A 17418-nucleotide genomic window follows, 5' to 3' on the forward strand; every position below is an offset into this window, starting at 1 on the left:
TTCCCTGCTTGAGAAGATGTTTTATATAAATAAGACAAAATACCCATATTTTCCATTTTGATTGGTTAACCAATCAAATAAAATTTTGATGTAAATAAAACACATTTTTAGTTTATATCGTTCATGCCACAGCTGTTTGGGGGGAACATGCACTAATGTAATCTAGTAATGAATTGTAATAGTGACATGCACTTTCGGGGAGATTTACTAACACCAAAGATAGGCTTAAGTACGGATAAAAGAAACAGACGACATTTCTTTATATTACATGTAAGTGTTTATTGTCTGAATAGGGTTTGAATTCTCATCATACAGCAGTAGTTAAAGAATGTTAAAGAACACTACAAAATAATACTAAGGAATCTTATTTATTTCAAAATATCAAGGAATTTCTTCTTAGAACCATAGGTAGTTTATCAACCATACAAATGTTTCTTTTTAGTTCTTTATCAGAAAGTGCATTTTATTAACAAAGAATACATAGTCCTACTCTAATTATTGTGACATTGGTTTTTCAAGCACATGCATACACATAATAAAGCTAGCTTATATCTAGTGATCAAATACAATTTATCTATAGTTGCCAATCATTGATTGAAAATGAAAGGGAAAAATAAATTTATGGTTCATACATAATTACTGCTAGGAATATATTGTGTTTGAACAGCAAATGATTGGTAATCTGATGGTCTAATATGAATATAAAAGACAAATATAATGACAATTAGAGTTCAGGACAGACTAGTCTTCCTGTCCATGTAAACATTTACATCATTTCAGCATTCATGGTGGTTTTAATAGAACAGAAACATCTAGTAGTTGTAATATAAATACAGACCTTACGTACAGACCCTATGTACCTAGCTATTTTCTTTGGAGATTACTGCTAAAAACTGAATGGTAATACAATCTTAATTTCATTCAAATACTACTTTGAAAGAAAAAAGTGTGATTAACAACATATGTTATATGCAATGATGTCAGAATATTCTAACAATAAAGCAAAATTTATCCCAGAGGCTTGAATGAAGAAAGCAGGTAAAAATATCTCACACTAATAATAAAACTTCAAGCACCATTATTATGTGGGAAGAAACTGTTAACAATGCACTTATGTAAATTTCAAAATGAAAAGTTAAACACATCATCATCATCACCACCACGGGTAGTACGGTACACAGCAACAGAATGATATCACACGTTTCATCAAGTACAATTTGTACAGTTAAAATTACCATGCATGATATGGTAATTGTAATATACAATTACCCACTCCCTTTTCATCTGTAGCCTGTAATTTACCAAAAATTATACAGCTTGTAATATAAAAAACAATTCTTTGAAATGGAAGAGGGGTGAAGGTAGATGATTCCAGGAGGCAAGATAAGGCACCTCTGTCAGCAAAACCAATAACCCCACTATGCACCTGTGGTAAAAAGACAAGAAACAAGATCACTTCTATAAAGTTATTCATGCAACTTGATAAACATCTATCTTGCTATGTATCTGTCTTGAAGTGGGAACCCTACTATAACATCCTTTTGGCATCCCTCATTGTTTTATCGCCTATAATGAAATGTGAAGATTTTGTTCTTTTTAATAAAAAAAAGTTTTCTCCAAATAAACTGATTCACTTGTTATACATGTAAAACTTGAATACCGGTAGATTATTACAGAGCTAAACCCTAAAACCAACACTCAAGTTGCAAAATACCCAATTAATACTTTTATAGAAGACTAGCTACTGTCCTATCAAAACTTGAAGATTGCAGCTAGGGTCTTGAATAATACAACCTTAAATTAATACACAATTATTTAAGTAATAGAAAGCAATTTGTTCTTTATAATTCATGTCATTCTTCGTTCAAGAAAGTATCAATAGGCGTACCGCAGGGTTCAATCCTCGGTCCTCTTCTTTTCCTTATATATGTTAATGATCTTCATCTCTGTTCTAATTTATTAAAATTTGTTCTTTTTGCTGACGACACAAATATATTTTTTAGCCACAGTGACATAGGTTATTTACAACAAAATATGAATATTGAACTTAATAAAGTACAGGAATGGTTCTCTGTTAATAATTTAGCTTTGAATATTCAGAAAACAAATTTTATGATCATCAGTAGAAACAATGTAGATAAAAAATCTGTTAAATTATATATTAATGATACTGAAGTAGAAAGGGTGGAGAGTGTAAAATTTCTTGGAATTCACATTGATGATAATTTAAAATGGAAAAGTCATGTTAACAAAATAAACTCCCTCATTTCTAGAAATATAGGTGTTTTAAATAGATTACGTGAATTTGTCCCACAAAATATTCTCTTAATGCTTTATAACACTTTAATTTTGTCATATCTCAATTATGGAATTATTGTTTGGGGGTCTTCAAATAAATATTTATTAGATAGAACTTTAGTTTTACAAAAAAGAGTAATCAGAATGATATCTTATTCTAGTTCTAGAGCTCACACTGCTCCACTCTTTCTTAAGTTTAAAATATTGCCTGTGTATGAATTATATAGTTACAATCTTGGTATCTTTATGTATTTATACTATAAGAAATTACTTCCAATAAATTTTGATTCTTTATTTTGTAAAAATTCTGATATTCACAATTATGATACTAGAAGAAAATCTGATTACCGTGTATCATGTGGGAAATTATCATTATCCCGAAAGTCAATAATTCATAATGGTCCTGTATTCTGGAACAGTCTCCCTGAAGATGTCAAAAGTTCTCTATCCCTTAATGTATTTAAATATAAACTTAAAACATTTCTTCTACAAAAACTTTAATTTCCTAGACTAAGTTACCTCAATTACATTTTTTCATTTTTTTTTTTCATTTTTTTTTTTTCTTTTTTTTCTTCTAGTCTTTCTCTGCAAAACTCAAACTTTTATTGACAAAATTGGGATTATGTTATAAGTTTTTAACTTTTTAAATGATCCCCCACATTTACATATACTGTTTCTCTTCTTGTCTGATTTAAGTATTGTTCATATTTTGGTATATTGTTTTGTGTAGTGTATGTTCTCTTTATGCATCGGAATATATTGTACTGTATTTTGTAATACCATCTTTACTCTGTATTGTTCTTTTTATGAAGTGTGGAAATAAATGAATCAATCAATCAATCAAAGTCAGCACAACCTAACACAGGACTAGAATAACTGCTCAAAGTTGACACCACAAAGTCTTCTTGAGTTTTGACCAATTCATTACTTAATTTCAGTTTCATTACAAATGAGGCAAACTAAAACTAAAGACTTTGTGCACTAAAAGCGAATTTTAGAAGTAAGAATGGTAAACAGTATTTGCCAATTTCTACTCTAGCTGTAGAAATAATAGATGATTCATACACTGTTTAGCTTGACATATACAGTCATTTGTAGGGTCATGCGCAACTTGACAAACAGATTGAATACATAATACCTGTTATATAATGCAAAACATGAATACGATTGCAATACCATTTAACACGACTGACGTGGTATGTGCATAAAAAATATTTGATAACTTACATCTGAGTTTCTTGACATTCCAAACTTCAGTCATGTTACCAGTTGGTTGGCCCATCCTATCTACACACATACACCTGTGTAAGATTAAAGGAGATATAGAAGTAACTCAAACATCTTAAGATAAGATCATTGGTGAAAATCAAACTCTAAGTAAAAACATATTCTGCAACAAAGAGTAAGTGTAATGTGTCTTGCAGTTTCACCTGCATTAATGCTATTTGATATAGCAGCAAAGCTGACTTTGAAAACGAACAGGATGAATAACCATTTTTTGTATGATAATTAATTTTTCAAAAAAGTAGACTAAAAGTGGAGGTTCACCCTAATGTTATGTGATGATAAGACATATCTCACATATCCAATAATATATATCAATACTTAATCAATACTTCTATAGGAAGTATAACAGGAGACTATTTGTTTACCAACTTCAACTTTCTTATGAAAGTATTACTCATTCTTCGTCCAGCTAAACTTCTGATGCACACATTTTATGGTTTTCTCATTCACTACATTTCATGTTCTCCCTAAAAGGTCAACTCCCTCAATTCAGAGTAAAGTAATGACTTCATATCGTTTTGGTCAAGCGTCAAAGGCTGACCAACACCTGTTTGGCTGTAGAGAGTCTTCACCAGACCAGTATAAAAAGGGTTCGCTTCTGAACCCAAATAAGAATAGAATAGAGATTGCTTAGAGAATAGATAATAGAGATTGGAGTTTAGATTTTGGTTCCAGCATGCAGATAGATTAGAGATCAAGTTTTAGAGCTCCAGTAGAGTTACATTTTATATTACATCAGTTTGCAGAGTCTATTTAATATACTTCAGAGTACAGTCACCATCAGACTGACTACCGTATTTGTCATCATCATCATCATCAACTTATTTATAATCTTAAATAAATATAAATATGTATTATTTAAATAATACCATCCACATCCTGAACAATGAACTCCAAAATGTTTCCGACTGGTTGAAAGCAAATAAGTTGTCCCTGAATATCAATAAAACTAGATGCATCTATTTTAATAAAAATAAATCTTTAACACGAACCCATACTGACAAATCTAATAATTATAATCCAATTGACAACGCTCATATTCACATTTATATCGACAATAAACGTATCGAATTAAGTAATTCCATTAACTTTTTAGGTGTCACATTGGATAATCTTTTGAATTTTAAGTACCATATGATAAATGTATTACATAAGATAAGTAGGAATACTGGTTTAATGTACAAACTTAAGCATAGTTTACTTCATAAAAATTTGATAACTCTATACCCTTCCATAATTTTCCCTTATTTAAAATATTGCAATATTGTCTGGGCTACCAATGTAACCTCATATGAATTGGACTCAATATTCAAAATTCAAAAGAAATGTTTAAGAATAATTACCAATTCCCATTACCTAGCACCATCCGCACCTTTATTTAAGAAATTGTCTTTACTTAATATATATGATATTAATAAGCAAGAACTCGCAATATTTATGTATAAGTACAAGAAGAGGTTGTTACCCACTCCTTTTTCAGATCTTTTTCAATACAATAATCAAGTTCATAATCATAATACCCGTTCTTCCAATAAATTTCATTTATGGTCTATCAAGTCTAGTCACGAAGCTAAATCATTGAGTTATGTAGGTCCCAAACAATGGAACGAGATTCCCCAAATAATAACTAATTCACAATTTATATCATCCTTTAGAAAACAGTACAAAAATTTTCTAGTAAATGATTATTAATTTTCGCAGTTGATATCTATGCATTACTTGTACCATATCTACCCCCCCTCCTTCGATTCGTGTCTTTTTGTATTCTTTGTTGTTGTTTTTTTCCTCCTTTTTCCTACATTGTATTTACTATAATGATATGACATTCTGTTTTTTTTTAATTCAATATTGTTGTCGTTTTACTATGTTTTGGCGATCCAGCCTTACAGGTTTCTTATAACCTTCATGGAAAGCCACGCAATTTATTTTATTATCTAATCACATTATTTGATGTTTCTTTGTATTTTTATCTTATTTTGCGAAATAAAGATTGAATTGAATTGAATTGAAATATATATGAACTCTACATCTTGCATTGATTTGTCTCATTTAAATCTGGTTAAAAGCAAAAGTGCTATATCGATCCGACTACAACACAACACTAACAATAAGTTGATAATAGTAAAAGTAGAAATAAAATAGGGCCAGATATTGCTCAGGGTTTGACAAAAACATAAAATAATAAGATTAGAATTTAAAATGCAAGCACCTTTCCCAAATTTCATGTAAATATAAATGCCATTAATTTCTACTTTGAATGGTTCATGATGACTGAAACTATTTTCCTAATAGAAGCAGGTATGACAAGATGAGGCTGATAATATGTTCAAACACAAACAATATCACTCTCAATTTTCTGAGGATTCAAATTTTTACGAAATTCAGATCACATGAAAATTGTGGAGCTGTTCATATTTTACAACAATATTACGTAAATTAATTGATCAGATGTTCTGTGACAAGTTTTCACAGCAAATTCAGAAATTTGTTTCTCTTGTTAATCTGTTTTTTATCAAGCAATTTTACATCAGGGTTAATCACCACTTTAAACATAAGAATATGAAATACAGTGCGAATAAAAAAAGTTTACACTTTTTTATTTTAAAAAATCCTGTAAAATTATACATTTGTAATATCCTGAAGATTTTTCCACATTTTAACATTGGTACAGATCAATTTAAGCAAATAGCGATATAAATGTTGAAAAATATTTCCGCTTGAGTGTGCACCACTTTAGAAAAGTTAGTGAAAAATGATTTGCACAGAACTTTGAAATAGTTATGTGAATAAAAGTAGACCTTAATCATGAAGAACACGTGGAATTTAGCTAGTAAACTTGATTTGAAGATATCTTTTACCTTTTTAAACTTGTTTCCTTGCCCAAAATACTTCAAGGAGTGCATTGCGCCCCACCCCACTCCCTCACACACCGAGGCCATCGTGTCGATATTTGCTTTACACTGAGCTGTGATTTATATGAAATGGCTTAGGCTTTATTTTCATTTTGTTAATCATTGTCAAGCTTGGGAAAAGTGTGGAGAAACAAGTATTAAATGAAAAATGAAATTTAAACCCACTTTAAATGATAAAAACTTAGTGAAAAAATGCTGGAGATTTTTTATATAAACTTTTGTTCAGATTCAGTTATGTCCTCAGATCCAGCTGGCACAAAAAGGGTAAAGGCTGTGCTTACTAAGTGTTGAAATTTCAATTTGGGTGGCAAAATTGTTACAAAATACTTGAATGTTTCCGTTTTATTTCAATTGACTAAAAGTGCAAGGGAAATATATGAGAAATGTTTCGCAGGGTAAGTTTGATTTCGCCCTTTTCCCTTTACACAGTGTAAAAACAAGCATTTCTGCGCAAACAGATTTCTGCGAGCTTTACAAAAAAGGACAGTGCTCACTCGAGTGTAACATTCTGTCAAAACTTTTACTTTCATTGGATAGATGAGACCCAAACCCAAGATTATATGTGAAAAAATTACCCACATGTTGTATATCTTTTAATTCCCACTGCTTTTTCAAAGTGTAAACTTTTTTTGATAGGCACTGTAGAGAAGGATAATAAAACTTACATTGTTCCCATACACTGTATGTTGTTATAATAACCATCCTCACTACAGCTTGGCAATGAGGAAGCCATAAGGGGTACAGTATTCTTATGACTCTCTTTGATAGCTTCCAAAGTCACATCAAATACAGCTCGACAAGGACCAGGTTCATTAGATGCCCGAGAAGGCTCATCACGGTACATGGCACCTGGGTCATCTCGTAATTGGGTCGACGAACCTATATTTCAATATAAAAAAGAATATCCATAAATATTTTGATTACTTTTATCTTCACCTAATCTTTACTGTATAGGTTCAAATTATCTAATTTTTTACTTTTGTTTATATTTGTATGGGACCTCCTTACAAACTATGTATGTCATTTGCTTTTTCCAAGCAATTATCATTGATGTTTTAATGTCTCTCTATCTTTCTTAAGGTTACTACACAATTTACTCCAATAATCAATAGAACAATGCATTAATATATTTAGATAGCACTGAACTTACATCACATTGATTAATCACATGCCAAATGAATATTCATAACTGTTTCGGAAATTTTGAAATACTCTGCACAGATCAACATTTTGCGGATTACAAAATGTAACAGAAGAAAATAAATAAATCCTATCAACTTACATCCTGTACCACTTGCTGGTCGGATAGATGTGGGTAATGCTCCTAGTGATTTGGTACCTCGTGGTATACAGATGCATCTAATGAAATAAACAAATCATTTGTAAATATCAGTAGCTTCTTTGGATTTTCATAAGATTATACATGTAAGGATATTCATTCAGAAATACATAGGAAAAAAAAACCCCAAAGAAATACATAGGAAATTTTGAAATACAATGAAATACATACGATAACCATTTGATACTGATTTTATTTATGAGCATTTTATCAGAATCCAAAAAAGAATCTCTAAATAAACCCTAGCAGTTCACAGGCTATTCATTAATGGCTTCATAAAAATCGTATATGAAATCATCATCATCTTTTACCCCCTCGAAAGTGGCACCTAGGCCCGTATTCCATAAACGAGATAAGCATGCTTAAGTAAAAAATCTAAGCATTTTGTCTTATTTTCTGTCTAAGACAAAATCCTTAGCCAAAACGCGTATTCCATCAAGAATTGGCTAAGAATTTTGTCTTAGAATTTGGCTAAGAGTTTTTGCGCAACTAAGACAGATATAGGATGAATGGCTAAGCAACTTTTCTTAAAACTGCAGAGTCTGTATCTCATAAATAAAACATGACTAAGAATTTTGTCCTAACTTTAAGACAGTTGTGAGTTGTCTTAATTGTTTTAGTTTTAAGGCAAAGATCGGCCCACGCCTTTTCTTTATCTTCAAACGTGATCCGTGAATTGAGCTTGGGTCTCAATCTCTTCCCTCTCTCTTTCAGTGAAATTGGCTTTCCTTTTTTTCTCAGCCTCCATCTTGATATTCGTTATGATGCGATTTTTGCTTTAACACATAAAACGCTTAGACTTTTTACCGCGGAGCAGCTGTTACGTTCGCAACAAAAGTTGCGTAACGTCACATTTTCTCATGACGTCATAGAATTTGAGACTTTGGCTTAGCCATATCCTTTAACTTGAGACAAATGTCTTAAAGTTTATAGAATATCGTTAGGGAAGATTTCTTAGACAAGCAAAATGCTAAGACAAATTGTTCAAACTTAAGCAAAAAGCTTCTCGTTTATGGAATACGGGCCCTGGGCACTTTCCCCCTGACCCTTACAAACACCACTAATGGAATTTATTAAACTAAAAAAGAAATACATTGAAAAATCAATCAATTGTGATTTACAAAATAAATATCTATCACTGCCTATCCTATTAGATAAAACCTTTAAGCAAGGCAATTATCTACATTTACCCTTTTCTCTATGGCAAAATTTTCCTTAGCCCTGTGCTACAGAGTGAGTCAGAAAAAACATCCTATCAGTTTGAAGTTGTCTTGTCTGAAGTATGAACATTTAATCATTGATTTATCGAATTGGTAGAATTATCCTCCCTGCAAATTTTAATACCATTTTCATATGATTTTTGCATGCATAACTGACTACAAGACGATCTCCAGAACATGGTAAAATCTCAGTTGCCCCAAGTTGCTGAGTGAAGAATGAAACAAAATGTGATAAAAGTAATTGTGTGCACACAGAAAGACACCTACCCATCATTTCACATAAACCCTCACCCACATTACCTCTCTTGCACACACTCATCCATCCACACATATGCTTCCTAAACACTTATTTCATAAAAGAAGTGTTTAGATTTTGGCACTTTCCCTTATCTTATTGGTTATGTCTTTTGTTGATGAATAGTGGACAACTGTCCTATTGTTATACCTACCTTCAAAATGGCTTGCCTGATTTGGAAGCAGTTACTTATAATTAGCCATTGACAATTGTGTGTGTGTGTGTGTGTGTGAGTGTGGATGGGTAGGTGGGTGGTGGCATATGTTTAGGAGAGGTGATATGTTGTGTGTGTGTGTGTGTTTGTGTGTGTGGGTATGGAGGAGGTGGGTCTGTGTGTGGATGGATGAGCAGGTGTCTGCACGCACCTTCTAACATTTTTTAGACTTTTTGTTTCATTCTTCACCTAGCAATTATGGAAATATGTCTCGTACTCAATCGTGCATACAGAGATCCATATGGAAATGGTTCCAAAATATGTGAATATAGGTGAATAACTCTATCAGGACATATCAATAAATAAATAATTAAATGCTCATACTATAGACAAGATAACTTCAAACTGATGGGATATTTTCTACTGACTCACTCTAGGTAAGGCTAAATGGCAAGTTAGCCCTATCTATAGTCTGGGGTTAAGCTTAGTCTACTTTCTATTCTCACAACATTTTTGAAAAGTGGGTTAATGTCATTAAGAGTATGGCATTATTTTGTCACTGCAAAATAGCAGGGTTAGCCTGGCAATTGCAGTGTAAGGCCTGAATGTCCAAGGTTAAGAGATATCATGAGAAAAGGAGTCTGGCCATTCTAAGGACGTTGTTCCATATGCCATAGAGGCAACAGAGCCATCGCTGCTGTCAAATAAAAGATAAGCGCTCATGAATGGCTACGGTATATCTGATTACTGAATTTGTGTGAAAAAAGCAAGTAGTTTATTAGTCAAGGTAAGGCATAGAACTTGGCCCATACAAAAAGGTCAAATTATAGTTTAAGGATAGTATGGTGTTAAAAACAAGATTCCTGGGTTAAGCAAAAGGGTAATTTTCTACCTATTTTGACGCTATCATAAATAAATGCCTTGAAGCAAGTATGTGTGTGCTTCATCATTGAATAAGATAGATGCTATGTATTTAAATGTTAATATCAGGTTTATTTTTGTATTCTCTTTGCTATACAATGCTCCAAGCAGGTCAAAATATGACACAGATTCTTAGTTACGATTTATAATTACAAAACTTTTCTAATTACACAGTATACACTAGCATTTTATAACACAGTGATGGCTGCCTGCAATGATAGTATGACTTAAATTGCAGAGGGTAACTCCAATTCATTTAAAGAGGAATTTTATAATCTATTGGAGTAGGGTAATAGGGTTTTAATCTATTGAGGCAGACAGCTCTGATATTTTGCATTGTCAGACTTTCTTTAAAAAAAATTGGGAACTTCAATAGTACAGGGTGAATCCAAATCAAATGGAATTGTAATAGATTGGGAAGTGTTTGAATGCTGATGGGTTTTTTTATTTAGTGAGGCAGACAGATATAATAGACTGTAATACTTTCTTGAAAATAAAAGAGTGAGCTTACACTGGTGACCAGACACAAGGGAAGTCTGAGAAGAACTGATCACAGTAAGGAAGAGGCATTCCAAGAGGTGGTACTGTTCTTTCTGTTATCTGATTGATCCTTTGATGTGTCACATCCTCATGTGATTGACAAGGTTGGTCTTCTGGGGCTATAAAAAGCAAAAAATATTTATATTACCATTATCCTTTGATTTCTTAAAAAAAATAATGCAGCGGCTGCAACAGTATAAATTTGAAGGTTTTTCTTGCCAGAGAAAATCATAACACACTAAATCACACTTATTGATTAATTTATAGGAAGGAATAATGCTCCAACTTCCAATATATTTCCCTCCCTTTTCTTTGTCTTTCTTCTCCACATCCTCCTTCATCTTCTTCCTCTTGTAAATTGTAAGTAACTTAGCTGATCACCATCATGCCTTGGCTAAACTTACTTGGTCTCTCAGCAACCGGTGTACTAAAAGACTGTATGACTGAGTAAGGTCCCTTTTCACCTCCTTGATAGACAGGTTGAGTTCTGTGGTGAACAACACCATTGGTAGGTAAGTTGGATATTACTACACCTAAATCATCTCTATCAGAGCTCACTGATTCCCACACAGTGTCCTCTAATGTTGGATCCTCTGCCAAGGTATATTCTGTGTTGTATGCTGTGAGTAGATTCATTTCAGGGATAAAAATTTGGTAAATAAGTATGATCCTTTCATTCAATTTCAAAGCACAAATTGATAAAGAAATGAGTGTTCTAAGCCTGGCTGTATGCAGGTGAATTTGATATCTCCACCATTGCCAGATATCACAAACCTTACTTCCAATATTTTCAAATAATAACATCTATGACCTTTGTACTCATAAACTTGAATCTAATCAGATTATTATACATGTACCTCCCATATTCACACATGAGCCCAGCTTCAAGTTGAATCCACAAATGATTCTTAAGTTAATAATGACCTCTGTTGTTACCTTTGACCTTATGACTCCTAAATCTGATCAGATCCTCAAGTTGATCCTCAAACAGTTCATCAGTCATTGCGAGAACAAGTTTTAGCAATGTATGTAATGACATATTTGACCTCATGACACAAATAACTGATCATAATATCATCACTCCTATATACATACTTGGACCAACAATCTTATTGTTTCATCATTAATAACTGCAGTGGTTCTTCTTAAAAAAAAATAAAATCATTGTCTTACTACTTGTAGCATTTATGATGTGCCTACAATACACACTGAATAACATGACCCAGCTAAAGTCTTTCCTAATTCTAGATGAAAGGATAATATACTGTAAAACAAATAAAAGCTTTCTTAGAAAGTAATAAATTATGTTATTTTACTTACTTCTAATATTATCAGCATCCTCCCTTGGTGGAAGCCAGTTGAAAGTGGCATGAACATTATCTGGAGACTCCAATAAAACTTGGGTCACTGTTGGGAACTGGGGTGAACGAGGATCAACTGAAAGAAAAATGAATTAATTCAAGGCATATCAAGCGACAACTTATAACAATAACATTGAAACTGGCAAAAAAATCAAAGACTACTTTACTGTGGGAATACTGTCACTGTCTGAAAATTGAAGTTCAGGCTTGAGTATATTAATACAACAAGGGTAACCAGTCACAGTTCCAGGATTATTGTTTTGTTCCAAAAAATTGGGGAAAAAAACAACAACAAAGAGTTCATCAAGCAAAAAAGGGGGGTGTTTGGTCATCACTCCAAAATGAAGGGGTTGGGGTTACAATTTTACAGGGATTGCACAAACCTTCCAACCCCCTCCCCCTAGATCTGCACCTGGTAACTTGGTTTTTCATATTTTGCTTGGTTTGGGTAAGAATTTCATATAAACAACAATCCTGTCAAGAATCAACTAAAATTGTGGATTGCTTGAACAACAATGTGTTTCAGAATAAAGATTAGAGCAACATCTTCTTCCATCTTCTTCTGAAAAAATACATGCAAAATATTGGGAATATTTTTGGTACCTATCAATTACAAAATTGTGTCATGAAGAAAAATGAAGGCAGGTCCTAGGTTTTGTGGTTAGAACATAGAACATATTTTTTAATCAAACAAACTTTAGGGAAATAAAGTCTAATGTATACCTAAAATGATGCTGCTATGGGAAATAACATAATATTTATAATTTCAATGGCTCTTCTGGTGATATCATGAGCTACCTTTTTCATATAACACATGAAAAATATATCTATTAAAACAACTCTAAAATTATCAAAATTAATTTTATGACTTTACGAAGTTTTCTTTTCTACCTGGGTGTTTTTTATCCATATGAACAATATCTACTATTACATGAATCAGAATTCATTGATAGCCTATATATTTTAAACATGGGATGTTAAAATCTAACGTTACCATCACTAAACGTTCTGACAGCAAAATTCTCTCCATAATCACTGATGTATCCATTGTACACCATAGCAACCTGAACATCATAGAGAGTATCTGGTCTTAGTCCCTCAACATCAGCTGTCATTTCTCTTGAATTGGCATACAGATCTCTGGTAAAACAATTACACAATGCAGATCAATTATAAGATATTAAAAGAAAAGAAAAATTCTCAGTAATTACTAATCTGTCTTCTTGCATAGGGGACTATAGGAACAAAAAGGCATTGTTTCTAAAAATATCATGCCTGAAGCAGAGTCTTAGTAAAGAACTATTTATTGCTAACAATTAATAATACTCATGATGGTAGTCTCTGTCCTCCATAAATTTACTTGTCATTGTTTAAAACATAAAATGTATTTATATATTCTAATTTATAATCAACAAAGAAAAATTTACGAACTAAATACATTTAAATCATTGAAATCAAGTTAATTGTTTACCCTGTTTCTGGATTGCTGACTCGGACAGTGTAATAAATATCTGGACGACGACCACCAACTTCTGGAGGTGGACCAGTCTCAACAGGGAAATCCCAGGAAACAGAGATGGCCTCAGGTGATATAGGTTCAGCCATAATGTTGATTGGGGGAATGGGACCATCTAAATATATATGAAATTGATTCAGAAATGATTCAATAGAATTGCAATTGTATTAACCAAGCATTGAAAACAAATAAAGAAATCATCCGTGACTTGTAGCCAAATTATGTCAAGATTTAAGAAAGAATGTACAATTAATGTGAATCCTTTATTTCTAATAAACAAGTATTAACTTTTTCCAATGATTTATCAGGAAGAGTTTGAGTATGACATTGCCGACTAATATAACTTGGGGAAATATAATCTGTCTTCAACAGAAAATAATATAACTCAAAGGAGGGGGGAATCTATAAATGCTAACTGCAATTTATGGTTTAGTAATGGAAGATTCTATTTAAGGTCCATTGAGAATCATCTTAAGTTTTGAACAAGGATTATAACTGGATTATCATAAGTATATACAAATAATGATATATTGCTACTTTGGTTTAGAGATCCAAAGAAGCAAAAACACTCATCTATCCTATTGAAATTGAACCGACATTGGATCTGAAACAAAAATTGTTATAGTTAAAAATCTTCAAAAGATGAGTGTTAGGGTAACACACTCAATCTTCATGGCGATCACCAAAGATATCACCAAGGTTTTAAAATGTCAGGACACTGAAAAAATGAAGATATACTAACCAAATATCTATTATGTACAGTAATATTGACAAAAGTTGATTGAAAGACTTGGCAAGGTTCTTCATAGAAAATAAATGGCATACAGAACAACCTACATGCAGAAACCCCCATCTTCAAACTTAAACAAAAACTGGTAGTGGTAAAGCAATTTAAATGTGACTTAAAATCATGCTCAAGTAAGAGATCACATAATATATTTAATGCGGTAGTGTTTGTCTCATGAAAGCGATCTGACCAATCAAATGATGTATTTGATTTACTTACTCAAATGAAAAGTGTAATTTAAGTCACACTTACCGTATCTCTTTGGCCAAAATTCACAAAGGTGGTTGCGAATCAATGGTTGATTACATTTAATTCAGCAGGTATATTAAGAAGGCCTCAAGTAATAAATGTGTGTTTTTATCACAGTGCGCTAAGTTGATGCTTGTTACAAGGGTAAAAGAATTAATTAATCCACTTCTTTGATTGAATGACTTTTGATTAATTTATTTCAACAGTGGACTCATAAATACAGTTACCTTAGTTACAATTGTCAATTTAGCTCCCTGTTGCAAAAGCACAGATTCATTATTGGACACTTTCTCAATATACATGAGCTGAATTAAGCAAAACTGAGGATGAAATCTGCCCAACCATGACTCCAAATAACAGAGTCAAAACCACCGTTGGAATTTGCAACTATGTGAAAACTCCCTCAGAGAAATGAAATATAAACAGAGCTATATCTAATGGAAGTCCTAAATAATGAACTTTCATGAATAATAAACATAAACATTCTTATGTCCCACCCATGATATACCTACCAATACTATATCATTTTTGTTCTGAGCCAGGATAGAAAAAAACAACTTGCCACTTACCACAAGGTGTGCTAGCTTCTCTTTTGACACCAAAGAGCTGAAATGTGGAATCAGGTATCCAGTAATTCCACACTCATTTTAATCATTTCATACCACTGAGAAGTAATACCTTCAGTCACATAGACCAAGAAAGGATGTGTATACTGTTTTGTTTGTGAATTAAAGTACCATATTTTATTCTTGGGCCAAAAGGGCTACATTTAAAGAAGAAAGAAGAAACATCAACTATATCTTATGTCTGTAAACCCCTCAAGGTTATTTTCTAAGTGGATGTTAATCAGATATATATTTGCTCGATGATTTAAGGAATTGGGAAAGCCAGGACAATAAAACACATAAAGAATTACCTTGGGCTAAATTATTTCATGTACTTTTATGTTCAAATTAATCAACCATATATGAAGAGGGTGAGTATAATTGACCCTAATATCTATATGAAATCCATTCAGATCATTCTCCCTTGAGTCATCAGTATATACTTAGCCTACATGTACTACTGAGTAAGAAAAAAAACTTTACACCTTGCAGATTTAATGAAAAAATATGTCACAAACACAAGACTCTTATTCATGACCTGAAAGAGTATTTCCAACAAAATAATTTGATACCATTTTAATGTGGTATATGTTTAAGCTTGGATAATAAGGAGGTATTCTTTGCTCTAATGTACAATTTGTTTCAAAGCATAGTACCTAAAATGATGGAAATTTGACACAATTCTTTCTTTGATCAAATGGGATCCGCTGCCTAATGATAATGTGCATCTTAATGAGAAAATACAGGTGTTTTGTCAAAAGCGACTACCAAGGCGTATCTGAGCTCTTACAAATGAACAGTTTTCCTGGTCTTGGTTTTCATTGGCTGATGTCCTGTATCAAAATATACCTTTCCATCAACATGCTTCAAATTTGGAGCAGCTCAAGGGTGCCAAGGTGGCACTCTTTGGATATCTGAAGTAGATATCCTACACTACAACTTTGAGCAAACCCAACTTGACAGTCAAATTTTTGGTTATCTACCTGACTAACCCCTTTAATAAAAAAAAACATGTTGTAATTTGTGATCTTAGATTCAAACAAACATGCATTCAAAATGGTGTTTTGCATTGTTATACACAATGGAACAAGGCTGGTTGAAATAAATTTTTGTTTTTAACTTTAAATACGTATTTCATTTCATTTCAGTACTTGTGGTAGGCTATAGCTGAAAGTAACACTGCAACAATAAAAGATGACAACAGTGGGTGGGGTGCTTTTTATTATAGTGTAGGATAAGAAAACTAATTTATACTTGATTTTTTTTTCAAGATATGACAAAGATAAGTCAATTGTCAGGTGCTTCATTAGATATGAAATGGTGAATACTTATTGAAGTATGTTGATTAATTTTTAAATTAATTTTATGGTAAAAATCAATATACAGAAATCAATTAATCTAAAAAACTACAATTGTAAATGCCTTATCATATGTGCTTGGTATCAATGTAAGGACTCTAATGGGCTCAGTCTGAATAGCAAAGTCTATATTATACAGATATCAAACAAGTAAAATAGTTATCCTTTGTTTCTATTTTCTTATATACCACATGTTTAATTCTTTGATAACAATAAATTTTAGGATACTGCATGTACATTTACAAATTATGTAAAAAAAAAACACCTTTAACATGGTTTGCCATTGATCTGCTGCCAAGATTAAACTACACAAGTATTGGCAAAATGATAAGTGATAGATGTTGAACTTAAGGTCAACTGCTAGCAAGCATCTATAGTTAGTGGCAAATTGTTATTTTACTTATATGGCATATGTTAGTAGCTTAACCTGTTGGCTACAGGAGCCAGGGTAGTCCCTCTATAAAGCCATTGTAACATTCATAATTCAATTATGTCAATGGGTTAATACAACAGAAAAGCACATTGGTTAAAAAAAGATTAGTTATTAAAGGTTATGTAGACAAGAAATGAGAAAGA

General features: G+C 32.2%; 1 protein-coding gene across 1 annotated transcript in view; it reads right to left on the reverse strand.

Annotated features, from left to right (window-relative positions):
* Positions 1 to 253: 253 nt before the first annotated feature.
* Positions 254 to 17418, reverse strand: part of LOC129255448 (tenascin-X-like) — a 101709-nt gene continuing 84544 nt past the window's right edge. Inside the window, exons 43-51 of the mRNA XM_064097501.1 lie at positions 13799 to 13958; positions 13322 to 13467; positions 12287 to 12403; positions 11371 to 11586; positions 10938 to 11085; positions 7780 to 7856; positions 7163 to 7376; positions 3526 to 3599; positions 254 to 1426 (exon numbers count right to left, since the gene is read on the reverse strand). Coding sequence (XP_063953571.1) covers positions 1419 to 1426; positions 3526 to 3599; positions 7163 to 7376; positions 7780 to 7856; positions 10938 to 11085; positions 11371 to 11586; positions 12287 to 12403; positions 13322 to 13467; positions 13799 to 13958 — 1160 coding nt within the window. The 3' untranslated portion in view covers positions 254 to 1418. The remainder of the gene's footprint in view (positions 1427 to 3525; positions 3600 to 7162; positions 7377 to 7779; positions 7857 to 10937; positions 11086 to 11370; positions 11587 to 12286; positions 12404 to 13321; positions 13468 to 13798; positions 13959 to 17418) is intronic.

The sequence above is a fragment of the Lytechinus pictus genome, chromosome 3 (genome assembly GCF_037042905.1).
Source record: "Lytechinus pictus isolate F3 Inbred chromosome 3, Lp3.0, whole genome shotgun sequence".
Taxonomy (NCBI): domain Eukaryota; kingdom Metazoa; phylum Echinodermata; class Echinoidea; order Temnopleuroida; family Toxopneustidae; genus Lytechinus; species Lytechinus pictus.